At 43.7% G+C, this 26090-nt stretch overlaps 1 protein-coding gene across 2 annotated transcripts; it reads right to left on the bottom strand.

Moving 5' to 3' along the window:
- Positions 1–1894: 1894 nt before the first annotated feature.
- On the bottom strand, positions 1895–26045 carry PCBD2 (pterin-4 alpha-carbinolamine dehydratase 2). Of its 2 annotated transcripts, XM_075057063.1 has the most exons (5): positions 25915–26045; positions 23261–23392; positions 21628–21723; positions 5383–5463; positions 1895–3877 (listed from the first exon to the last, which is right to left on the bottom strand). In XM_075057063.1, the coding sequence occupies exons 1-5, from the start codon at positions 26014–26016 to the stop codon at positions 3782–3784; spliced, it is 507 nt and encodes a 168-aa protein (XP_074913164.1). In that variant the 5' UTR covers positions 26017–26045; the 3' UTR covers positions 1895–3781. The 2 variants fall into 2 exon arrangements, with proteins under 2 accessions (XP_074913164.1, XP_074913163.1); XM_075057062.1 differs by lacking the exon at positions 21628–21723.
- Between the last annotated feature and the right edge of the window lie 45 nt (positions 26046–26090).

The raw sequence follows: 26090 nt of genomic DNA, 5'->3' as shown, positions 1-26090 counted from the left end.
GCCGGGAGGAGGAGGGAGGGCAAGAGGAATCCTGGCACAGTCGAACGGAGCCGTAACTCAGAAACCAAGATAGACTTTTGTTTTCCAACACGTTCCTGCAGAGCTGCCTGCGGGACCCCATCCCCGGAGCGCATCCGATGCCAACGCTGCCCCTTGCAATATGATCTTTGCAGTTTACTGGACCTGAGCCCCCACTTTGGGGGAAAGGAAAGGATTATTCGCTGGCCCTGTTTCAGAGACAGTCCTGTGAAGGTGTGATCTCCAGCCTCAAAGGACCTGAGCAGCAATCCCAACCACGTATCATGCTGCAGGCATCTTTCTTACCCTGCTCTCTCAGCCTTGAGTTTTTGCTTTTTAATTTCCTGTGGCCACGGAGCACCATCGGAGGGTCTCCCAGGGATGGCGTTTCCCACACGCTGTGGAGTGGGTTGGTGGGGGACACACACCCGGTTAAATCAATCTCGACGCAGGGAAGTTACCTGCAAGGAGAAGGCTGTTTCACGATGGATTATCCAAATACTTCAAGCCACAATCAGCCTTAAAGCAAGAAAACCCCAAACGTTCCAGGGCAATATTTAACCTGGTGGCTGTTAGCCGTGAGCCGAACCTCGCAGTGAAGAGGGAAACGTGATTAGTTTGCAGGAGCTGTGCCATCCCGCATCGGGGTGCGACTGTGCAGGTGCACGAGATGTGCCGCTCCAGGGATGCCATCGCCTGGAAAAGACCCAAAACCCTGCACTCCGGCTGCTTTCGCTCCGGGTGGAGTTGACAATGCTCTTCACAAGAGAAGGCGCCTTAGGCCAACTTTCCTGGCCCAAATCCAGCACCTGTCATTAAATCCTTGCTGTATAAATTTGCTGGGAAGTTCCAGCTCGGTCAGGGAGACTGTGCATCCCCTCCCCGTGGCCCTCAGCACCCTGCGCTCACCACGCAGCAGCGGCACACGTGCAGGTGGAGAAGAGCTGGGGAGATGCAGGAGCACAGAGTGGCTGCGAACAGGCTGCCGTGGATTTAGGGAGCTACGGGAATAGGGGGGGTCAGGGCTCCTCGGCATCGCAGAGCATCCCTGCCCAGCTCTGCGGAGAGTGGCGAGTTGGGGATGCTGCCGAGACGGGGTGGGAGGTGGAGTTCAAAAGGGGTTCATGGCAGCTTCGGGATGCGTTTCAGGAATGCTGGGAAGCCTGTCCAAAAAAGAAAACCAACCCCCAAATAAAAGGTGCTTTTATAATGAAAGAAAATCCCTGGTGGCTGCAAGGCGAGGAAAAGCCGAGGAGAGCATCACTGCTTCCTGACCCACGGAGGGAGCAAGCAGCGGCAGCCGAACAAAACCAAGCGGGGCAGGAGGCAAAGGCTCTGCCTGGGAATGCCGAGGGAGCAGCACGATGGCAGACCTCTTCACGGCATCAGCAGAGCCAGGATGTCCCTTGTGAGACCGCCTCTGAAGTCAGCACTCACTGGAAAAGAAAGCAGAAGCTGTTTATTCACTATTTTATTTTATTATTATTAGAGTTGCACAGCAACACGCACAAAAGGCACTCGCAGGTTTGTGGGACGCCCCAGAAGTTAACAAGAAATGGTGGCTAAACAAGTGCTGACCTAGAAACTACGAGCATTTCAAAAGTCATCCTCCTCTTTTCTGAGTATTTTTGCCCCTTCACCAGTCAGGGATCCTCAAACCACCACAGCTGCACAGCTCTATGCCATAGCTGGACAGCACAGCTCTCTGAGCTACTAGTTGGTGGGGATTTTTTTTCCTCAGAGAATGTAAATCAATAACAATATTCTAAACTAAAGACCTCCCAGTAACTAAATATTACTTATCTTAAATTTATCTTAAAACTAAACAGCTTTGTCACATATGTACAATAATAAAGAAACAACTTACAAAGGAGGAATTTGATTTTATTTGTTTTATTCAAAGTGCATGCATGATATATCAACTTCTAACAACAGTGTTTTCACAGTTCATTAGAGACATTGTCAAAACTTTGGGTGAAGCTCATTTCATTTCCCCACCAGTAACAGGAGACATCACAGCCTGGTTGTTTGTTTTAGTTTTATTCATTCCTCACAACAGTGACCATTTGCAAACCGTATCAGGGAAATCCGCTGCTTCGCTGGGGAAAGGCACTTGTAAGCAAAGAACATTTGAGCACATAGTCTGAATTTGGGTCTTTTTACATATTAACTTGATATTCCAAGTACTGTTACCAACAATAAACCCCAACATCTTATCTTGTTTCCTGCGACCAATTAGCACATGACAGTGCACTTGCTAAGGATTAACAAAAAATACCTTTCTTATTTTATCGACGTGAATACTTGCATGGCAGCTAGTGGCATTTTGCATCCCAAATATCTGAGAGACCACACACCTCACATATACATCCGAGATGGATTTTGGCACTCAGTACGTATCTCACTTCTCGGTAGCTGGTAGCTATGCCGCCGGTGTCATTCGAGCAATGCACTCAGGCATTTCGGAGGTGTCAATCTCCGCACCCAGAGCTGCTTGCAGGGCATGACGGTGCACGCTGGGGACACTCAGCAGTGGGATTGCAGAGCGAGAGGCCCTCCTGCAAGCCTTAAGCAGGTTGAAATCTCCCTGCCGGCAGTGGAAATCTGTCTCGGTGAGGATCACAGGATAAAAACAAAGACTTTGAAACCACGGAAGAAATTATTTCAAACCTCGTCAGTGGGATCTGCAGCTCTTGGAACAATGTTCGCAATGAGTAATTGTAGCTACAGAAAAAAAAGGTGAGCATAGCTTCAGCCGAGCCCAGCTTAGCAAGAATCCTGCTAAAGCCGCTTCCTTCACCACCGGTAGCTCTGGCTGGTGCTTTGGGTGCCCGGCCAAGCTACCCCCCACCCCCGATCCAACAGGTACGGGAGCGTTACAACACAAATAATGGCTCAATCCTGCAAGGTGCTGAGCACTGACCCAGCGCAGCCAAGCACTTAAGCACATGCTTTGTTTAATGATGTGAGTGCTGGGAGCTCACTGGGTTTTGGTTTTTTTATTTGCTGGACCAGAGCTGAAATTTTCAGCAACTGCAGGATCCAGTCCTCCATCTCAGACGGGGAACCATTCTCAAGCACGCAGCAACACTTTTGCTGGATAGAGCTGCTAGGTTGTGGGTGCCAAAAGGGCAGATGGCTTCAACGAGCCACTGGACAAGCACAGAACAATCACTGAAATGCAAAGCTGTAACTGCTAATTGAGCTGCAGCTCCCAAGGAAACATCAGCAGCAGCTTGCACTGCTCCCACCAGCATTTCTTGCACTTGCCACTGGTCCCTGGCCAAGATGCAGACACCACGCCAGAGGGGACCGACCCAGCCTGGCTGTTCTTAACTCTGTTCGAAGTGCAGAGGTGTACAGATGTACAAATCTATAGGAGGGAAGCGTCCCAGCACGGGGCAGGCTCCCATGGGAGCTGCCACCAGCCTCAGCTCCTGTGGGCTTGGGGAACACCAACACGTGCGGGTGGGCTCCAGCTTTCATTCCAGCTTGTTTTAGTTTCTAGAAGAGCATTGTTCAAAACTTACTTGTTGCTGGTTTATCTGCTACATCCTCACGCAGAGACAGCGATGGCAAAGGACAAGCACAGGCATCCAGAGGGTCTCAAGACTAAGGTCTTAAAGGCCAACAAAGCTAAGTCACTCTTTTTATGCTATATCTTGTCTCAGGGGTTTTGTGAAATCAGGGTTACAAGGAATGAGGGATAACATTAAAATACAAAATATTAGTGGACACTGTATTAAAGCGTTTTACATATTGGTTACACTGAGGCAGCAGCTTTGTCAATAAACTGAGCCAGCTTCACGTCTCTCTTAGTCAGTCCACCACAGTCGTGGGAAATCAGAGTTATCTGAACCTGTCAAGAAGGAAAAGAAAGGGGGTTACAAAGCCATTTTGATCTCTGCCATGTAGGCTGAGCAGCAATTCATCAGGAACACTGCGTGCCCTTGCAGTGAACTGGTTTTACATGATGCTCCTGGCAAGCAGCGAGCTGGACGCTCGCTGCCCATGTGAAGCAGAAGATGTTGTGGGTGAGGAGGCTTAACAGAGCCTGAGGTCTAACCAGTGTGAGCCCCTTCGCAGAATAAAACAGGTTTTGCATTCTTGGGTTTCATCCAAGAAGAGGTGTCTGATTAAATAACTCATTCTTTATGTTTAAATTCCATGGATCGGTTTCACGAAGAACCTGAGCCAGTGACCAAGCTGCCAACAGCCGAGTCAGGGGCTCACGCGTTTTGTTAAAAACCAGCACCCTGAAGGTGAAAAAATTGTTAAGCTTGTTGCAGATTAATTTCAAAAAGAAAAACAAACAGACTGGTGCATTTTGCTATGACGCAGCTGCCTCCACGGGTTTGTTTAGACTAAGCCAGATGACAAGTTGGGCGTTACTTTGTCTCGCCTTTGACTGAGATTTTGGGAAGAGAGAAGAGGAAAAAAAAAGATAAATTCGGAATATTCTGGAAAGCCAAGAAAATCATGTAGAGTAGGTGATCAGGACTTTGTCTGGTGATCATTTAATGTCCCCTTAAAGAGGGTGACCTAAAGCGCTGATGAGGAGGAGCCTGTGCTGGGATGCCTCTGTTCGGGGGGAGAGGTGGGGATGTCCTGCTCTGGGGGTGGTGGTTCCCAGCTGCAGGCTGCTTGTCCACATCTCCTTTTAGTATATTTTTAGCGGGATTGCCATATATTCACCAAATGCTAAAACAAACAACTTGATACAATGCAATGAGAAGCATTAGAAAATAAAAATAAAGGAGAGCAATAATTTCCCCCTTCACACAGAACCTTTCATTCAAGGGTTGTAACCCTTGTAAATATGAGACCACCATCAGTTAGGTAATATTATAAACAAATTTTATAAGCTGCTATGTCGAGACATAGGAGCCTACAATTTTTAAAAAATCAGACTTAAATTGAGACTGCCAGGCTCCCATTTAGGTACCTATGCATTGGCGGTCTGCTACCCTACACCGCTGGGCTCCCAACTTGTTGCACAAAAAAGAATGAAAGTTGGTGAGTGTTCAGTAGTTTCAAAACAGTCATTTATTCAGGTTGGCCAAACAGGAGTTTAAAGGCTTCTATTTTGTTTTTAGATGTCAGGCAGAGAGGTGAAGGGATAGGTCCAAACCATGCAGCTGGTAGCAAACAATTGCAAAGAGCTTGATTCCTGGGGCCATGTCACCGCTACAAATATCTCAATATGTCCTTAGAATCTCAAATCTCATTATGAAGACACAACCTCTTTCCATTCCCCTGCCTCCTCCTTGTATATAAGCTACAAAAAAAAGGGAGAGAGAATGGGCCAGTGGTTGGGTCTCCTTAATGTGCCATGACTGTAACTAGGGCTGATGAACACGGTACCTTGCTGTAGACATTAAACCATTCCGGGTGGTGATTCATCTTCTCTGCTTGTAGAGCAACACGTGTCATAAATCCAAAAGCCTAAGGAGAGAAAGAGGAAAGAGGAAAACAGTCCTCCACCTACCAGCACTGGCAGCGGATCCGCAAGATTCACTCCAAAATCTCAAGAACTCCTAGAGATGCTCCAGACTGCTGCACCTCGGGTTTGTGTGTGTTGGAGGAGCGTTTCACCTTCTCATGCCGCCGACGCATTTCCTGAGGCTGCTGAAATCATCCCCTTCAGACCCCAGTAAATCACTCTGCTCAATGTTACTTACTCCAGGATTCAAAGCCATTGCGTGAGAGCAATGAATTTACCTTTGGCATCCAACAGTGATTTTAAACATCCATCCCAAACCCCTCATCCCTTAGTGCATCTTAGAAACGTGCCATTTCTAATTAAGCATCATGCCACAGTATTACTGATGCCGCTTCCAGAAACACATCCTTTCATGTAACTGTTTTGCTATTTATTTTACTGGGGGGAGAAAGGCGGCAGGTGGGTTTGCCCCTCTGCTTTATGAGAAAATATTTTCCCTTAAAATGAGTTAAAAAAGGTTTCCCAATCCTCTGCCCCTATATTCTGCACGGCACGCTCCCCCAGGATGCAGGTTTTATCACAGGCTCAAGAAGAAAATAATAGCAGGCCCTTGCCAAAATACTTAGGAGCAAATCACTGCATTATAAAGAAAATTAGAATGTCCATGTAAATCAAGAATGCAATTACGCAGCAGGGCCCGAAGGGCCTCAGTGCGTGAGCAGGACGCCTCTAAGTCAGCGGGCTTTGTTCATACCGAGCTCCATCCATCGGGGTTCAGGACCTGAATTAACAACATGCAAAGCTAAAGTAACATCCACGTTACAGTCTGGTTCGTATTATAATACAACAAGCTGAACAAAACCCTACCTGATTTAGGTAGTTTTTTAGTGCTAATTTATGGAAGAGAATGTACATAGCCCGCATTCCACCAAGCGACGGCCATTTCAAACAAACATGTGGTCAATGAATAACATATAATGGTTGATAATAGTTTCAAGTCTGTTTTCCTCTCACAAATTACAAAAACCTTTAGGTAAAATAAGAATTGGTGCCTGGATGAAGTATGACTTTGTTAGTTGCTTTGCCAGTCAAATGAATGCAAACGTTATAATCAGAGAAAATCATTCCAATGAGGTTTGTCATTTGGAAATCACCAAACTGTCAGCAATTAAAAAGCTTTTTTCTTTGACCCAAGAGCATTCCAAAATTTGGGAAAATCTAACTTCCCTTGAAGGTCTTGCTCGGTTTAGTTTTACTTTGAGTGAACAATTACTTTTAAAAATTTGCAAATGTTTCAGCAGCATGCTTCGAAGCAGAAAGCTGCAAGTTGTGCATTAGATGTTAGCAATGATTTGGAAAACTTCTGCATTAATAGTGCTGAATGATATTTGATTTAAATCTTTTTAAAGTGTCCATGGGCTTAATAGGAATGCTATTTCCAACACAGCAATCTGTACACAGAAATGTCCCCAAAAGTTTAAAACAGCAATGCATCTCCAACTAGATTGCCTTTGCACAAACAAACGGCAAGGGAAAAAAATAGATTAAATTTATGAAAAGCCCTATCAGGTTCATGTATGGTCTACCAGTGTCTGTCTGTCCATCCCAGGAACTCACCTACCTATGGATATACACCGGTTACACTATGTCAACACAATTCATTGATTGTGTGACAATAATCATCGCTCCAACGGAAGGCAGACAGTGCAAACTACACAAGCAAATGAGTCTGCTACATTAATCTGCTCTGCAGACCTTCCTTCATGCTTTGTGACGACAAATCCTCCCCGATCACTGGACCACCAAATTGTCCCCATCAGTCAACCACCACGCCAACGCACTGCCTCTTCCCCTGCAGACAGTAAAAAGTCTCCGGCTGGATAAAATGGACATCGGTCTTAGAACTGTTCATCCTCCCGAAGAGACCTCAACTTGGGGCTGTCTGAGTCATGAAAAGGAATTAATTCTGGCGCAGAGGACCCTCCCCAGGACAGGTCCTGCTGCTCGTTGCTCCGGCTGACCACGACTGTCCCAGCCAGAGCAATCGGGTGTTATCGCGCAGGACGAAGCATGCACACCCACGAGGCATGCCCGCCGTCGTGCATGCCCTGCTCCACTCAGAGACGTTCTCCCTCATTGCACGTTATCCAAAGCAACTTACTTCTTGCATTTTAGTTTATTTTAGTTATACACAAAAAGCATCTCCCACTAAGAAAATGAGCTACGGTTCTACCGAGCAATTTCACCAACGCAATCTCCATTAAGGTCCTAAATACTTCCTTTGCTAATTAAATGAATTGGAACGCTATTGTTTATGAATCACCTTTATATTTGTAGAGCCGTAACCTTTCTTTGGGAAAATACAATTGGCTCTGGAAGGAAAAGATATTTAGGTTTGATTAGATATGAAAACACTATTACATAAAATCAGTTTGGACATTTCTTCACGTCTTGAAACTTGATCGGTAATTTGGTCTAATTGGTGATCAAGGAAACTATCTTGTGATCAATTAAAGTAATTACCACATTCCGGCAACACAACCAACCTTAATTTGAGCAGGAGTCTGCATTTCTTCAACTTTAATTAAAAATAATGAAAATTATTATGCAGTCTGCAGTGCAAGATCATTGTCAAGACTGCATTGGTGAGCAGAGTTTATCAGACCATCACACATTTCTTGATGAAAGTGGGACATGTACTTTACTCACGATGTTAAGACCCAACACAGTCTTGACTTCACTATATTAATAACAGAGACCTGCATCCCCTTGGCCACTAATGAGAACTTTTTCAGATTTTTTCCTTCAAAAATAAAAAGAGAGGAGAAAGAAAGGATATGTGTGTTTTCTAGAAGCCATAAAGAATTATTAAAAGAGGCTTTGATGTATTAAATATTATAAAGTATTCTGATATGTCAGTAACGGGCATATTATGCAGACATTCTTAACCTAATCTTTTTAGGACATTTGGGCTAAAATAACATCCAGACATACAGGTTACTCAAATAAGTACATCGTGTCACCCAAGTGATGGCGGACTGCAGAGTCCCTGTAACAAACCACGAAGAGCAACAGAAGAAGCAATGAGTGAAGCAATCCTGCAGAGACAAGGAGATGCCTTGGGTGTGCCAGTACGTCTCTTCCCTCCCTGTCTTTTAAGATCACGAAAGAAGGAACTAAAAACTCATGGTGTTTCAGTTGTAACATCACTTCTAAAACGTTTTTTAAATACTAGCAGCCATAGTACGTCTCCATGAGATAAAAATCAGGGCTACTCTTAGAAGAACAAGTTAACCTAATAAAGTGAAAAAACAAACCACAAAACTTTAAAAAATTCAGCTATCACAAAATGCTTTGGGACTGGCCAAATTGCTTTTGAAAGTGACAACATATGCTATCACAAAATAAGACTTAATGTGACTTTTGTTGCCTGAGAATGGGAAAACCAGGGCCAGACACTTTGCTGTCAGAAGTGGGAGGAAAGATGAAATTCCATCCGCCCCTCTGCACCACACAACGCTGCACGGCTCCGGGAGAACCACAGGATCCCGGAGCTAATCTGCTATTATTCTTCCTTTCACACTTCTTAAGCAAGGAATCAATTCATCTTAATACTTTTTAAACATGCTGCTTTTGTACAATGCTTGCCAACATTATCTTGATGAGTTATACATCAAAGGAACACAGGTCGATATGTCGTGCTAATACATCACCCACCCGCGAGTCCCCAGTGATGGATTACCCCAGTGCATCTCCAGAACAAAGCAGCTGACAGTACTTGACTCAAAAGTGGAGATATTCAAGAAAAACAGCTGAAAGGCTCAACAATATAACCATACACACTTTTTATTTGTTTGTTTTAAAATGCGTACACTATGAAGAGCGTACCCGGGCTTCTTAAATCCTCCGGACACTCAGCCAAGGAAACCATATGCTAATCACAAGTACATTAAGGTTTCTGCCTCCCATCTGTCATTATAATGCTGGAGGTAGCATTAACCTTGACCTTCTGCAGTGCGAGGGCTACCTGTCTTCCCTTCCCCACCCACCCGGGCTGCATCTGTACCATTTATCAGTGGGAAATGAATAAATAAAACAAGTTATAGTGACATTGTCATACAAGGCAAGAGATGACTAAGCCTCACACATTTGCTTTCCATTCACCCGAGTGAAAAATACCCAGTATACAGCACGTGTTTTCCTTTGCAGTTTGACACTTATAACAACAATAAACTCCAATCATTAAGGTTCACTTCCAAACTGCAGGAGCTTTCACATATCCAGCTGACGTTACTACCTAACAGCGAGCTACAGGCCAGCAGATAAATGGAAAAAGCTCTTTAATGTCGAGCTCTTGTAAGTTATGTTTAGCTACTCACAAGGGTTTAACTTAATCTCATGACATTTTCTGTTGTGCTCTTAAAAAAATGCAGCGTTTGTTTTATTTTAATTCTATTTACTCCATTAAGAAAGACTTTTACCTTACAAATACGCAAAAATCATCTCACAAGGCCACACTCTTCATCTGAAAGTGACAACATGGTTAAAACACAAAAAAGGAGGAATCCAGCTAGCATTTAGGAAGGAAATGGCAGCACAAGAGGACATGTATTCACTCTCAAAACCATGTGCCCATTTGGGGATTCTTCCCTGGTGGCATCATCAGCCTGCCTGAACCATCCCCAAGGACACTGGATCCATGTGGCATTAAGATATTTTCCTCTTTTCTTCTTCTTTTTTTTTTTTGGCCCTGTCTGGACTCATCCACGACATAAATCAGGGGAACACCTTCCCATCGCTCTTCCCCCTTTTTAATATCATTCCAAGAACAGCAGGGCAGTCCTTAAGAATGCAACTAAATCATGCCCCAAAAAAGAGCTAAACTCAGGTTATTTACATCCCCATCCCTCCGGTGAGAGTGCAAGTCATGGACGTGCCGGTGTTTCCCTATTCCCTCCATCCCACCCTATCCAGGCATGGGCAGCCAGCAGGGTCTGAAGGTGAATGACACCTTACAAACCACTGCTAGAGATTTGTTTTTCTCCTCTTTAATAGCTTGAGCAGCAAAGTATTGTGAATGCAGCCAACCTTCCCATTCCTCAAGCATCGCTTGGGATTGGGGAAAACAGTACCCCTAACTCTGAAGGACACTAATAAAGGGAAAGGATGGAAGAATACTACAGACATACCGGCATGTACTGAGGTGCCATTTCTGTCTTCATAACAAAATGTGAAACTGTAAAAAAAACCACAACTACAATTTCCAACTTAATTGTGTATGCTTTTCTGCGTTTACAATATTCTTTTAAAATCCAGAGCCAACTGCTCGCATCCCCCATACTTGTCTGCACACATCATTTATACAAAAGTGAAATGCTGCTTTGTGCTCTAAAAAAAGTTACCTATTTATATTCCTGTTGTAGCTGTAAACACTGCACTCCATGTTAGATCTGCAGCGGCGTATGTGAAAACCTTTACACCACGTTCTACAAAGCACGCTGTTTCTGTCTCCCAACACTTGTTTACAATTATGTCGGTGAAGAAACTAGCTCGCCAGCTCTATATCAAACATTTTTGACAGCAAAAGCACAAACACTGATCTATTCTAAGTAGTTTGCCACTCTATGTAATCTTGGAAAAGACATTCTTGCCTTTGATTCTAAAAATGTTTATACTTCATACATTATGCAAATAGTTTTTATATATTAAGAAATAATGCAAGCAAAGCTCAAGTTAAATTAAATTCTTCAACAATAACCCTGCCAAAGCACTGATTTTCCTATTAAAAAAATTATTCCAATTTGTTGATCTTACATTGGATGAAACATACTGTAACAATCTTCATAATTTATGTCCTGTTGGGACACTATGATTTAAAGTAACATAATACAGACCAGCATCACTGCTAATCTAAACCACCTGACCAGATAAACAACAGTTTCCCCTTCTCTCTTCATTGAGGGTATTTCTGTTTATTGTCATATGATTTACCCATTTGAAGAACATGAAGAATAAATGGAAGCAAAGAGAAGCGGAGCTCGGAGGCATGGCCTTTCCTCAGCAGGGACGTTTCTCACACAGGTACCGGTACAATGTCAAGAGCTGCAGGAGATGACAGAAGGCAATTTCAGGAATGCTGTCCCAGGAAAAGCCCAAGCTGCTCGCGGCGGAGGGAAGTTTACGCTCGCTTGGCACAATCTAGACCAGGTGCAGCACCAGACGCGACACGGTCCTGATGATGCTCGAGATGCAGCTCTCCAAAAGAGGTCTGAGTGAAAAGGTTCACCTTCCAAGCTCAGCAGTGACCTAAGCTATGACATCACTTTGTCAGAAAGCAGGTGCAAGCGTAATTTGCCCCATCTGAGATTCAACTGGTCCAAAAAATAAATACAAATTTTCTGCTAAGGCCAAGGGACACGATCAATGCAAGAAAAGGGACTAAGAGGAAGGTAGAGAGTGCTGATCTGCTCTTAAAGCCTTCTCCTTGCTTTGCTTTCCTCTTTCCCTCGTGCTTGCTAAGTGTGGAAATACCCTCGCGTGCAATCTGCACAACAAACCTCAACTTCATCTTTTCTAATCCTGTTTATATCAGGATTTTCATAACTGCTGAATTTAGACCTGTTTTTCTCTTATTGGTGATAATATGATACAAAATGTTACATCTATTACCTTCTTCCTTACCACATCTTGACTTTTCCAGCAGCCTCAGTGCTGAGGATCATTTTTCCTATTCTCAATTTTATTACAGTAAGTGATTGCACCTGGATTTCATGAACAGAAAGCAGATAATATTCTCAGTGATTCAATGAACAGACTTCACACCAAAATTAATCACCTATTCCACCAAAAAGATTTATAGACTTGATGCAGTAGAAGTGAGAGAACATGGAGATATCTTAAGGCAGCATAAAAACTTCTTTCTGGGAGTGATAAAAGTTTCAAACCTAGACTCCACTGGGTCAATACAACCATATTACAACCATATTACAAAATACATTCATTTGCTTATAGGTAGATAAAAATAATTGTAGTTGCCCATAAAGACTACTGCAAAATAAGCAGACATCCTAAATCCCAACCAAACCTGGAACAAGGTCGCATGGTATTTGTGATATATCACTTCATATAGAAATATTCAAAATAAATGTGTTTTTTTTTTCTTTTTTTTCCCAGTTCCAGTTTCTTAGCACATAGAGTCATAAATATTATTTTATTATTTAAAAATGTAGATCTCTAAATTAGATTTTTGAGAAAAAGAAGGAAAATAATCCCAGGTTTCAGGACTGAACTGGAACACGGAAGAAATCCTCCAGCCATGTAGTCAGCTGAATGCAGCTCTCCACCTCCCAAGCCATTTTTGTGTGCTTTGTGGAAAAGCACAAAAATGGAACATAAAGGTTGCACTTAGGAGGTTTACGCCAAATAAAATAGCTATTTCAAGAAACATGACTTTTTAAAATGAGCTTTTTGCACCCTACCTAAAAACATTAAATAATACAGCGAAGCCCCCATTAACCGAGCACCTGCTAAAGCAATCAGTCACTTAAAATAATAAACTCTCTTGGCTGCGCAACTGAAGGAACAATGATAATTTTACTTGTTAAAGTAAATGTTTGGCCCAGCAAATCAAACCCCTGGCTGTACTGTAATAAAGCCATCACACAAACCACTATAAAAATAAACTAGTAACAAGGCGCAGTGAGTCCCCAGTTCCAACCTTTTGAACCCAGGCACCTGAACCCTCTGCTAAGGCGCTCCGCTCACCGACACGCTTCGTGCTGCACGAGGATGCTGCTGCTCAGGCAATGAACTGTCCTCGATCACACGGTGCCAGCCCACACCATGAAGCTATTGTAAAATAGACCAAATAAGAATTAATTTCAGTGAATGCTCCCCTTCAAAAAAGGTGCTCAAATCCTCTGACTTTTCTAAAGCTCAGGTACGGTGTAGAAGAACAGAGATGTTCATTATCCCATCGCACCACGTTTTGGATGGAACAGATCTGGCTATAGCAGAACAAAATGCTAGAATTCTCCCCAGTGTTTCTTTTTACTCGTATGCGAAGGAATGATTTCATTCCGTAGACATGAAAATGAAGTTCATGTGCCATACATGCTGTTGATAACATTGGGAGTGCTCAGACAAAATTCTCCTTGGTCTTTTGGCCAAGCTTACACATACTACCAGCTCAATATCCAAGATCTTCTCTGCTGAGTATCCACAGGCAATCCTATCCTGCCTCTGATAATCCTCTAAATCTCTGCCATTTATGATCCTAAGAAAACATCAAAGAGTGATAAGAAAGGCATTGCTTTATGATGGATTAAGAGAAGAAGTGGCTGGTCTCATGACCAGTTCATCTTCCACTATCCTCCTACCCATTACACTGTCAGCTTTTTTGTTTTGGTTTGGTTTTTTTAAAGACAAGGTCAACAATTCAAATATGTGACAGAGAAATCACGACGGAGGTGCGAGGAATTTGGAGAGGTCTTCCAATCACCCTCTTGGACAAGCCAGAATCTAAGAAGACCTAAAGCTGTGAAATAAAGCAAACTAAGGAACACCTACTGCAGATCCAGCCAGGGAATCATTTCACTCAACCGAGCTGCTGAATGGGTCTTCATGTTTGGATGCCTCTTATAGTGGAATAGAGTAGATGATACATTGGGGCAGTGAACTCAGCAGGAGACTTACCCAGGCCAGCACTGGCAGGCTTCCAATTCATACTGCACTATAAAATTCAAATATTATTTTGCAGAGACAGACACTTCAAGTCTAGAAGTGACAGATCCTTTGAAAAAAAAAAGAGTAGGAGAGAGCAAGCATCTTCCCAGACAACATGTTTCTCTTCAGGGCATCCTTCAGCCTCCGAGCAGATGGGTACCTTGCCTGGTTTGCCATGCCCACTGCTCCCTACGTGATCTGTAGGTCACCCAGACCGGTGCTTCACCTCCAGCCTCTGGTATTTGGAAGAATGGCTGGAGCAGGTCATGGAGAAATGGATAAAGGTAGCTACATTAAGTTACATTATTAAGAATGAGCTCACTTAACTGCCAACAATTTAGATAGACAACCTACACTTAACATTTTCCACTGTCTTCAGACCTCTCCGTGTGCTCCAAGCACATGCCTGGAAGTGGCAGAGTACATCCAATGTGCAATATTTTGAGAGGTTCCATGGAGTTTTTGTATTTTTGCTTGGTACAAGCACCCATTCACTATATCATGGAATAAAGATTCTCCCAACCAGGGACACCTTGGTCATACATAGACATGTATTTAACTGCCTACTATTATTCTCATGACAGCATGAGAAAAATCACACTAGATCATGAAATCAGGACTTTCCCCTCTGATCCTAGGAATAAAAAAAACCTTCCTACAAAGCACCCTTAGCAATAAATAAACCCAAAGGTGTACTGCTGACTCAGCATGGGGCTCCCCACTCATCAGCGCATTCCCCACCAAACCCCTCCAAGACATCACAGCCAGCTTTATGTTTGTCCAAAGCAACTTTTCATCTCAGCCCAACAAAATTAAAGGAAGAAAAGGGCAAGGGGAGGAGGAAGAAGGGAAGCTCTCCCCTCAAAAACCTACGTGAAGTGGGCTTTCAGCTTTATAAAAGAGGAATAAAAAAAAATTACACTCCCCTCACCCTGATAAACTGCGGCCCTGCCAGTGGCTTTTCAGAGCAGATGTAACGTTTTAGCCAAACGTGATTGTTTGTGAAAGAAATAATTCTGATCAAAACCCGAAATTGCAGCCAGCAGAAGCGCTGCACTTTGTCACGTTAATCCGCCCTGACGGGGAGCAGCGAGCGGAGATTCCTACTGCGAGAGGAGCAGATGCGAAAGGTCAGCGCTGGCCCGCGACTTCAAAACCCTTAACGTGTAAAACAGTGTGCATTAAAGCCTGAAACAGCTCACCGCGGGATTAACGGATGTCCGCTAAGTGGGTTTGATGTGCTTTTGGTGAGTAATGGTTAATTTTTAAATAGGGGCGTTGTAGTTTTATTTTAGTTTATTCTGCCAGCCAGAGTCCACTTTTAATTGCAACTGCAGAGAATAATATCCCAAAGCGTCTCTCCTTCATGGGAGTATGAGAAAGTGAGAGCTGCTGGTGTAAAAGGCAATTTATGGTTTGAAAATGCAGTTGGGCATTGTTCCAAAAGCAAGGGGATGCAAAAGGTTAAACAACGAAGACAGAAAGATGTGTTCTTTGCATTTAATCAGCATCTTTCCACCACCCCAGTAAAAATAAGTTTTAATGCATAGAGAGTTGCAAGACACTAGGTTTCCTTAACTGAAAAGGTAAAGAAATTATTCTGAGTGACCATCTTCTTCAGAAAAGGCAGCATCAGTCTTAATTGCATTTTCCCAAACGAAGGTGTCCAACTGAATTCAAAACCATTGAATTTTCCATTCATTTTCCAGGGGTGTTCTAACAAGGAAAAAGCCCAAACTGTAGTTAAAATCAAGCTGGCCTGCTCACATTTGCTCTCTTTCGGTACAAATGTACGGCAGCCCGTGGCTGATATAACGTTTGTTCTGTTTAATTCAAACAGAGTGAACAATCAATTTGTACAGCTGAAAAACACCAAAAACCCCCACAGCTGAAAGAGAAACATTTCTTCTACTCCAAATCTACAAGACAGCTTGTGAAATCCAAAAGGCATTTTGACAAATAATTTCTTTTGCACTTTCAGATCAATGCATGAAACAAGCATAAGGCAAATGCTGTAATAATTTTTACTTGAGTGATAATAAATCCATCTTTTAAGGAAAGCATTTGTATTAGAGCCAACTGGAGAGCAGCCCAAAGGTCAGTCGGGCAGATTTAAGCAGTGGCCTGCTTAAATGGAGATACAACAGGTCTACTCGGTGGCAAAAACTCATCAATTAGAAATGCCACCGCCCCCAATAATTATAAACAATAAAATAATGGTTTATTCTAGGGAGAAATATGACTTAGCTCATCAAGAAAATGAGCATCCCTAATTACAGTTAAGTCACAAGACAAATTAAACTGATGCAACTTGTACAACACCTGCGATGGAACATCTTGCACGATGGAGGAGATGAAGGACACACGCCCACTCTGAGTCTTCAACTTAAACAGGATTAATTTTATTTAAATATGATTCATGTCATGACATTTTAAATAATCCTGGCAGCCTGATACTGGTGGTACGGCCACGATGATGTTATAACAGTGACAGGGTACTGTGACTTGCCACAAGCAGATGGGACGCGAGGGCAATGGGATCTGTACACACCGACCCTGGTCAAAGAGGAGACGAGATACCCCGCAGTACGAAGAGGAGCAATCCCTGCTCATCCCCCGCCTGACTTTTATCAGGCGTGAATTTCTCATGTGCGTTACAACCGTGAAATTTTAATGAAGGGACCGAAGGACAAAATGACAGTTCCCACACATATAAGGAAAGGCTAATTGTGAAGGGCTTTAAAAGACGTAAGAGGCTGCTGATGCAACTCTATTTAAAACAGAAAAATGTTGCCAAGTGCAAAACACTCATTTGAAAATATTCTGGACTACAGGCTGACTTTACATATGGTTTTGTACCCTGCCAGCCATGATATGAAAATAAATCCTTTATTTCCCAACTCCCAGCACTGAGGATTTAATTTCTGCCTAGATGCAACCCAATTACATATTTCCACCACTACGGACATCCTAGCTTTGCAGAATTCCCCAGCACTGGCTGCCGGTTAACTGGAAGCATCACTGGACACAAGACACACTGACCAGGGCACCAGTGTCATTTCCTCCTCCAAGGCCAGGGAAGGAGACTCGTAAGCTTTCAAATGAACCATCTCCCCAGAACTTCTTTCATTGCACCCAGACCTGGAGCTCCCTGCCTTCCACGGGCAGGGCCAGGCAGCGGTGCAGGCAGGTGGACCATGTCCAGGTCCCACAGCTGCGCCCTGACCCCCCCAACCCGCTGACTCAAGACGAGAGTGTTATTTACTTGGTCGATCACAAGAATAAACTCAAGGAAGGTGTGACCATCCAGGAATCATATATTTTTACTGTGCCCCGCTCTGAGACACTTGAGCCAGTTCATTCGCTCTGTTTCAGCCTGCAGGTTAACCTCTGCCAGTCCTGAAAACTTCACTATCAGTTTCTAATAAAGGAAAATGTCAACAGGCAGATACGCCAGAAATTCATTATTTTCAGATACAAAGATTTTCTCAACTCTGTAAATCCACTCATAAATAATTCTGATTTATTGTAAATCGGTTATTGTATTCATAAACGCAGGGAAGTTAGTGAACAACATAACTACCAAAAGAAATACTTTCATAACTTTGCAGGTGCACAAATCATAGCATATGGGAGAGGACTCAAAGGATAATGGAAAATGAAGCAGTTTCGGAAAGACTATATGAAAACCAGCACCTACCTAGGCGGATAAAAAAAATAATTTATTTTCATGCGACAGGCAATCTAGTGCAAAAGTCTAGCAGAGGGAGCAAGCAGACTGATCCTACATTGAAAATAGCAATTCCCCCCCAAAAGAATGAAAACAGGTTCGTCTCTTGATTAGCACAAGTGACAGTCAGAGGCTGAGGCTGCTCAGGCTTTGAGGTTAAACACAACTGACATAAGCTGCACCTGAATCCAATCAGTCCCCGGGCTCTGAGAAGATTCACACGCGAGGACTAAATTTGTCACAAATGGGTTGGTTTCCGATCCTCCTGTAGCCAACTTGCTTTATTCTGACCCCCATTTAACAAATCAACTTAATGGGCACTGGGAGTGCTATAAAACTTAACAATGGAGTGATTTTAACTTTTAAAATATAGTTATGAAGCAAAATGTTGGAGAGCTCCTTCAATACTGGAAATCAAATTAAATCTAGACATTTTTTAACAGTCTTGACAGATATAATCCTAGTTACCATGTAAATTTATGGTAAGCTGCTGTGATATTAGCCACAGGTGCTACTTTTAATATATGGCCCGCATCTGGCTGGGAATAAAATTTCTCAGAGGACTGAAAATGACCTCACTATCAGACAATGGAGAAGAAAAAAACCACAAGACCGCTGTGGCATATAAAAAGCTGGAGATGTGGTCCACAATTGAATATTTAACGTAAAATTCATTTTAACTCTGCAGATTGTAGGTTAAAGGATATTATGTTTTCAATACGTAAAAGGCGTGGACGTATTTCAGCCAAACAGGCAAAAGATTAAGCACATAAAGCGGCAATGAAATACACTGCCTACGTATATAAAAACAAATTTTCCAATCTTTGATCAACGCAGAAGACACAGCAACATGCTGGGACCAGAAAAAGGAAGTATCGACACAGATTACATTACAGGGATTGGCACCAAGTCCCACCATCAAAACAAATGAAGATTATTCATTGTGTATCCTACCAAATTCGTTTGGATGTGTAATTGTGATATTACAACAAGGATGATCAATTCAAAGGAGCACATCTGAGCATGTCTCCCTGCAGCTAAAGGAAAAGAATTAGTATTCCAATGAGGGGAAAAAAAGGCATCTTCTGTAACATGGTCTGATTTTTTTTTTTCCCCCTGGATTTCAAGCAAGACAGCTAGCAAATTTGGAAAGGAAATGCAAAGTGAGAATAATAATTTATTTAATAGTTCTAGAGTTTTTGCACATCTTTAACTAAATTCTCAAAAACCAAGACTCCCCAACTGCAACGAAACCCGTGTGCTTCTACTCTCGCTGCACACCGTCCTCCAAAGCGTTTCTTTACTGTCCCCTCCGCTCAGGCTCATCTTTCACCTGTGTCCTGTAGCCCCAAAACACAAAATGTATTTAAAATAGCTTTTAAAACTCTTAGAGCATTTGATTTCCTGTCATTTTATAAAATGACATTAGAGGTCTTATGGAGACTTCCTACACGACTTTTTTTTTAAAAAACAACCTTAATTAAAAACTTACCCTATAAAAGAAAGCAGCTGTAAATGCTGAACCTGACCATCAGCAAACACGCCCACCTTTGTAATTTCCTAACTGCATTCTCTGCCTTTGCGTGATTACCTAAGGAAATGCAATCACACAGGCAGTTGCCCCTTAAACCCTCTGGTCAAATCCAACCAACTCTGACAAGAGACATGGAAGTCTCAGAGTTAAGATGTTCTTGCAAATTTGGTGAAAAAGAGCAGCTGGGTAAGGGACCCAAACAGAGCGCTCAGCACCCCGCACCCGAAGCCGTTCGCAGCCGCCTGCCCAGCCTGGGACTGGGCTCGAGACGAATCTGGGGGAAATTCAGATTTTTAAGCCAGGTCTGTCCCCTTTGCAGGATCACCCCTCCCGAGGTGTACTGACCTGAAGTGCCGAGAAAATCCCAGGAAATTCCTGAGATACAGGCCAGGACATCGAGGTCCTCAGCAACCCTTCCCTCCCTCGATGACCAACTTTTAGCATTAGTCCCAACGTTTCTCCAGCTTCTTTTCTAAGTTTGCAGAACGATAATTGGGAGAAGTTACCAGCATGGTCTGGAGGCATAAATTAACTTTCTATCCCAATTCTGAATTTTGCTGGGGCAGACTGGAAGCAGAGGGCTTACTCCACAGCTAGAAGAGAAACATTTTGTTTCAGTAGCCCAAAGACATGAACAGACAACAGTGTGCCTTCTTGATACTACACAGTGGCCCAAAAGCCTCACTAGCTGATTTTCTCTTCCCTGCAGACAGGGAAAGAGGCCCCGAATAAGCTCCCCGATGTGGCTGTGAGGTTTACAGAGGGTCACCAGCACCCAGACACGTGGCAGGGCTCGAGACTTGCCACGGAGTGGTCCGAGCCCAGCCGCTCTCCGAGACCTTGTTCACAGCCAGAGGTTTCCGCTTCTTGGGAAAAACGACTCAACCAGGGGGCTGCTGAGCGAGCACACCCAAGTGAGGGTCCTGGAGGTAAAAGACTCCGATTTTAACTCATCGCTGCCTACCTGCTCTTCAACAGCGGTGATAACATGCGGCAGTTGCAAGGCATAAGGAGGAATGGATGCATCAGAGCAACCAGCACAGCTCTTCTAGACAAGGCGCTCTCCTTTACAGTTGAGTTGCGTTTGCATTTTTTCCTCCACCATTGGCGTATTTTATATTTTATACAAGACTCAGAACACCCAGCCACCAAGAGCCTATCTCACACTAAAGGCAATGGGAACACGGAGCAGCAACCACCCACCACCCAGCACCAACGCTGCCCAGTCCAGTCCACCAGGGCTGGTCCATGGTGGGCACCCACAGCAGCATAACTAACAAAGGGCTTCCAGCCGGGACCCCAGCCTGCCAGCTTGTTTCAGAGAATTGTACCTGCAAAGCCCATTTGCATGAAAATGTATTTTCAGACTAACAAACAGCACCAGCGCTTTCAAGTTCTGGGTTACAAACTAATTCCATAAGCCAGAAGTGTCATTAGCTTGTCAGCCTTACAAAGGCAGCCCATTGCTGATCACTTTTAACTGAGCTAATCTCGGCCTGAAAGCTTCGGGAATCTAAATAACTCTTGTTTCACAGAAGTTTCATTTCATTCTCATGCTGAAAATAATATACATAAACCAAGCTCATGTCTACACATTTGCACGACTTTACTATAAAAGTTGTGTTTATATTCTTAACATCTGTTGACATACAGAGACTTTGTAAACCTGGCATAGATTTTAAAGCCACAGAATTTTCCATGCATCATGAACATTATCTGCGAGAAGCAATAAAAAAAGCAATGAATACATTAATCATACCAATATCATCTGCAAAACATAAATCTGAAATACCTTTCATGTCAGCTCAACTACTCTTTTGTTGTTTTTTTTAACACACCTGATTTTACACCATCTGTAAAAGGGCAGCAGGAAGATCACCGAGGAAATGATACTTCTCAGTCCTTTGACTTTTACTAAATACTTGCACTTTAAGTAACGTAAACAGAATGTTTATTACGTGAAATGAAAGAAGTTGTACCTACAAGTTCATTTTTTTTCACTGCAGGACTAAATTCTTGCAAAGTACAATGCAGGTATAAAGCTCCGTTTTTGTCATTTGTTCCCTAGGTCATAATACACACAATATTTACTTACAGTTATTATAAACATAAGCATCAATAAGGATACATGCATAATTTTAATTTACTTTCAGCTTCAACTTATCAAAAGGGAAATACTTTCTCTGTAATACCAGCTCTGAACAACCCCTCGGGATCTGCACATTGAGCCCTTTCCTGGACTACGATAACAGAAACAGCTTCTGCTCTCCACAACTGCAAATGGGGACACTGCAGCTGCTTCCTACAAATCAGCAGGTGCAATTCTGCCTTCAGATATTCGCATATAACCTTGATCCAACCAGAGCTGCACAGAGGACCCACCTGCCCAGCTTGTTCTCCTGGCTGGGTGCAGAAAGTTGAGTTTTGAAGCCAATTCCCAGCCTCTGCTCTCGTTTCTGCCTTACCTGACATCCATGAAGGGCAACCAAGAATGAAAGAGACTGTACTGATATCTCCCAAACAATTCAAGTGGCAATTTTTTTTGAGTACCCTTTCTAAGATGACATGTACTATAAGTATAAATGTATACTTCATCATTTACTAATGAGCATATTTAAATATACTCAACTTCCTATACCGGTACGTACTTCATCAATCTCCACATTAAGAAGACATATGGATATCTACCTATGTTGTAAGATAAATCTACACAGTCAAAAAAACCAAAACTTTGTAAATTTTTGCCAAAGCAATGGATTTTCTAGGTATCTGCTGACACAGCACACTGATTTGTCTCTTACCCTGTCTGTGGGCACAGTGCCTAAGTCAATCTGATCAAATTGACTTATTTATTTACAGTGTGCAAAACCACTTTTAAATTAACTTTGGGGGGAAAAAAAAAGTCATTTCTAGTTGTGCTGAACCAACAAAGACTTTGACCATGCCCTGGCAGAGATGCCGTTTCATGAATATTCGAAGCACAAAGGCTGAAAATCTCAACTCTTCCAAGGGTGACTTCTACCCCATCAGTGTCAAACGTGCTGGTGTCTCCTGGTTGCTCCAGCTCTGAGCTGCCTGCACATCTCAGCAAGGTTTCATGTGAGCCCCCTCTCATGGGCTTCCCTCCTTCGTTGCCCTCTGAATTATCTGATACGGTTCTATTTGTTCTGTATTAACGTTCAGGTTTGAAGTGCGATCCAGGAAAAAATGTACTTGGGGCTCCGGACATGCTTCCTGGACCAGCACTGTCCTGCTCCTGAGCTGGATTTTTCTGCAGTTGTTTTCTCTCTTGCTTTCATCCACCTCACCCACCTTCCCTCTACTGCCTGGGCTTTCCTTACCATGACAACTACTCTCTCAAACAGCAAAAAAAGAGCCAGTGTTACAAACTGTTGTTTATCTAGCTCACTGTGATTTTTCTAAGTTTTTCCCTGGCAAAAATTAACCCTACTGTCCACCGGTTACATACTTCCAGAATTCATTTACAAGTGCTAGTAATGAAAAAAAAAAAATCAGGATCAGGTCTTATTTGTCTAATCCCACAGTACCAACCCTGAGCTTGACCCTAATATTATAATCAAGAAATTGTAATATTAGAACAAATTTACTTAACAACTACAAAACAGAATTAATTTATTCCACCTAATGAGATCAGAATCAGAGAGCAATCCGTCGAGGCAAACCCAAGAGCATTTGGCCCCACAAGGATACTCCCAACTTTCTGAATAGAAATATTTTCCCATCAGGACAGTATGGAAATTAAAGCAGTTACATTTCCTTTATATTAAAAGTGGTATATAACAATAATTACCTGATTAAAATTTTTGAAATTGAATTCCTTGTAGATCGCATCTCTTTCACCTAACTCAGACCAGCCTGAAGCTTTGAGATCAAGTAAAACCTGGTTCCTCTCCTCTGCCGTCAACCAGCGAGACTGCGAAGACTATTGAGGAAAAAAAAAGGCATGAATGAGGCTGAGGTTCTCTTTTGTACAACAATAAGAAAACCACACGACAAAATTGTGGTTATGTATTGCAGAAAGGTAAGGAGGTGGAAAATTCACTGTACAGTTTCTTACTGTTTATAATTTCATAGACCAGTTTAACTTAGAACAGCCAAGAAACACCATTTCTGTTTGGTCAATTAAGTTCAGCTAAACGCTTTTGTAAACACTAGTGAAAAGCAACAGGCTCTTTCACAGGAATGAATACAGACATCAGCATACCTGCTGATACCCATCCCTTTTCATCTGAATTATCCAGATGCTGTAACACTTGACCTAATTTTCAAGTATCCCACTCTGTCATATAAATAAAGGATTATTTATTTTATATGCTAAATGTACAATTATAAGGCTAAAAGGGATACTGGGGAATATCTATTGCAAAAGACAGAAGCAAAATAGGAAATTGTATTCTCCACAACTTGTATGTTGCTGTTCCCAAGAAAGCAGGAATGGATTTAAAGACAGCACACACTTGGGAGTTCTACAAGCAACAAAGAGCTTTTTAACTAACAATGAAAAGAAAAAAAATGACAATACAGACACAATTATGAGAAGTTACAAGTTACTGGTATAAGCACTAGATTCTGCAAAGCACCTATATTTAAATATGTCTTATTTGAAGCAAAAGGAGTCCTTCTGAAGCCACTGGGAGCACAGACATAACAGATTACACTATCTGCTTAAATATCTGAATCAGTGCCTGAACCACGCACGGGGCCAAAGCCAGACCCGGAGGAAAGTTCTACGGGGCGTTTGGAAGAGGTTTGATATTTTTCCTAAAAGCAGAGACTAAGAGCACCAGTGATTACTTCAGCGATACATTCTAACAGATGGGTCTCAAATTCCTATTACAAACACAATGCTTTAATGGGAAGAACCTTTCTCCCCAGTAGAGCAAAATTCAGATGGCTTTAGTCTTTATGTTAGCAGCTGGCACAGCTTTGTGAGAAATTCCAGAAAAGGGCTGAGCAATTTTTCTCCAGAGCTTCACTAAGGTATGGGAGGTCTGTGAGTACCCACCGGCCGCTCAGCAGCTCAGGGTGGTTTTTGCCTTTGATTTGCCAGTCTGCACTGGCAGCCCTGTTACAGAGACAGGCCGGAGCCCCAGTGCCACCAGATGGGGCTGTGAGCCCGAGCAGAGCAGGAATTAATGCAATTAATGAGACCTGAGCAAGGCTTTAAGATGCAGGAGCAACATTTTCACCAATAATAAGGGACAAAAACCCCCAAACTGCAATAAATCAATCTAACAGCATCACTGCCACTGCTGGTGTTCAGTAGGATACATCCAGTCCAAGAGATGGGTTTTACAGGTCCCAAACTGAACCAATTTAGGCTCTTCATGCTTCAAATACAACTTTGGACTTGCAAGAATACAAACATCAGATTTGTTGTTGCTATCACCGAAGTTGCAGGCATGAATTTCTTACATTCTTCTTTTTCCAAGCACATATAAAAGTTGCCAAAGCTAACTGCTGTCTTGAAATGTATTATTTTATCCGGCACGGGATGAAATTAGTAGGCTTTTTTTACGAAAACTCACAGGGGTGGGGTTTTTGAGATAGCAAAGTCCAGGACTGCGACCAGGAGGCAGCACAAAGTCCATTCCTCTTGCTGGCAGCAGAGATGTTCTCTGTTAGTTTTAGGGATGTCGCAGTTACCTTCCTGAGGCCTCACCTGGACAGGCAGGCGTTGACGAGTCAATGCTGTGGCTTGAAATTAGATCGTACAGTTTTTAACAGAAATACGGAGATTGAGTTTGATGCAGGCCCCGGAGTGCACCGCTTGCAGCATTTTACTTAGGAACAGGTTGGAAGGCCAGGTCCTGAGTTAGCCCCTCCAACATGTCACAGCTCTATTCGGAAACGTAGCAGAAAGCAGCAGAAACTTGCTTGTAAAAGGAAAAAAGAGGTGGGGGGAGATGCTGTTCATGCCACAGCACCACGCCACGGGGCACGGCGCAGGATCCCCCCCCGTGAAGGCAGAAACACGCAGCGTGGGCACGGACGGGCAAATACCGACTCGTCGCACCTGATGGGTTTAACCGAGGTGATCCAGAACGTTCGTTTGGAGGCAGCTCGGGGGGAAGAGAGTCCTCGATTACACCGAGAAATTAGTACAAAAACATTTCACGCTTGAGGACTGAGGGTGCAATTAGGTGTTAGCTTCACGTGGGAAAAAAAAACCCCAACCCCCAAACCCCAGTGACTGAGGGGGGTGATGGCTGTGGGAAGTGAGGGAGAAGGGACGGGTGGCTGCGCCCCGAGCACCCGGGGCCGGGGCCTGTGTGTCCCCCCTCAGCCCTCCGCTCCGGCCCGGCCCCCCTCGGTCCCCCCAGGCCGGCCGGCCCAGCTCGGCCCGTCCCGGCCCCCCTCGGTCCCCCCAGGCCGGCCGGCCCAGCTCGGCCCGTCCCGGCCCCCCTCGGTCCCCCCAGGCCCGGTGTCTCCACTCCCCCTCACCATGGCAGCGCGTCCCCCGCCGGCGTCTCCCCGGCCGCCCGCGCCCGCCGCCCGCCGCGTTCCCAGCAGCACCAGCCGAAGGGCGGCCCCGCCGCCGGGCATCGCTTCCCGGCCCCGGTCCAGGCCCCGGCTCCGCCTCTCGGGGCAGCGGGAGGAGCCGGGGGTCGGCGGCCGCT

Source organism: Buteo buteo, chromosome 24 (genome assembly GCF_964188355.1).
Source record: "Buteo buteo chromosome 24, bButBut1.hap1.1, whole genome shotgun sequence".
In the NCBI taxonomy this organism is placed as follows: domain Eukaryota; kingdom Metazoa; phylum Chordata; class Aves; order Accipitriformes; family Accipitridae; genus Buteo; species Buteo buteo.
The sequence above is the reverse complement of the archived record's forward strand: the minus strand, read 5'-3'. Positions and strand labels throughout refer to the sequence as shown.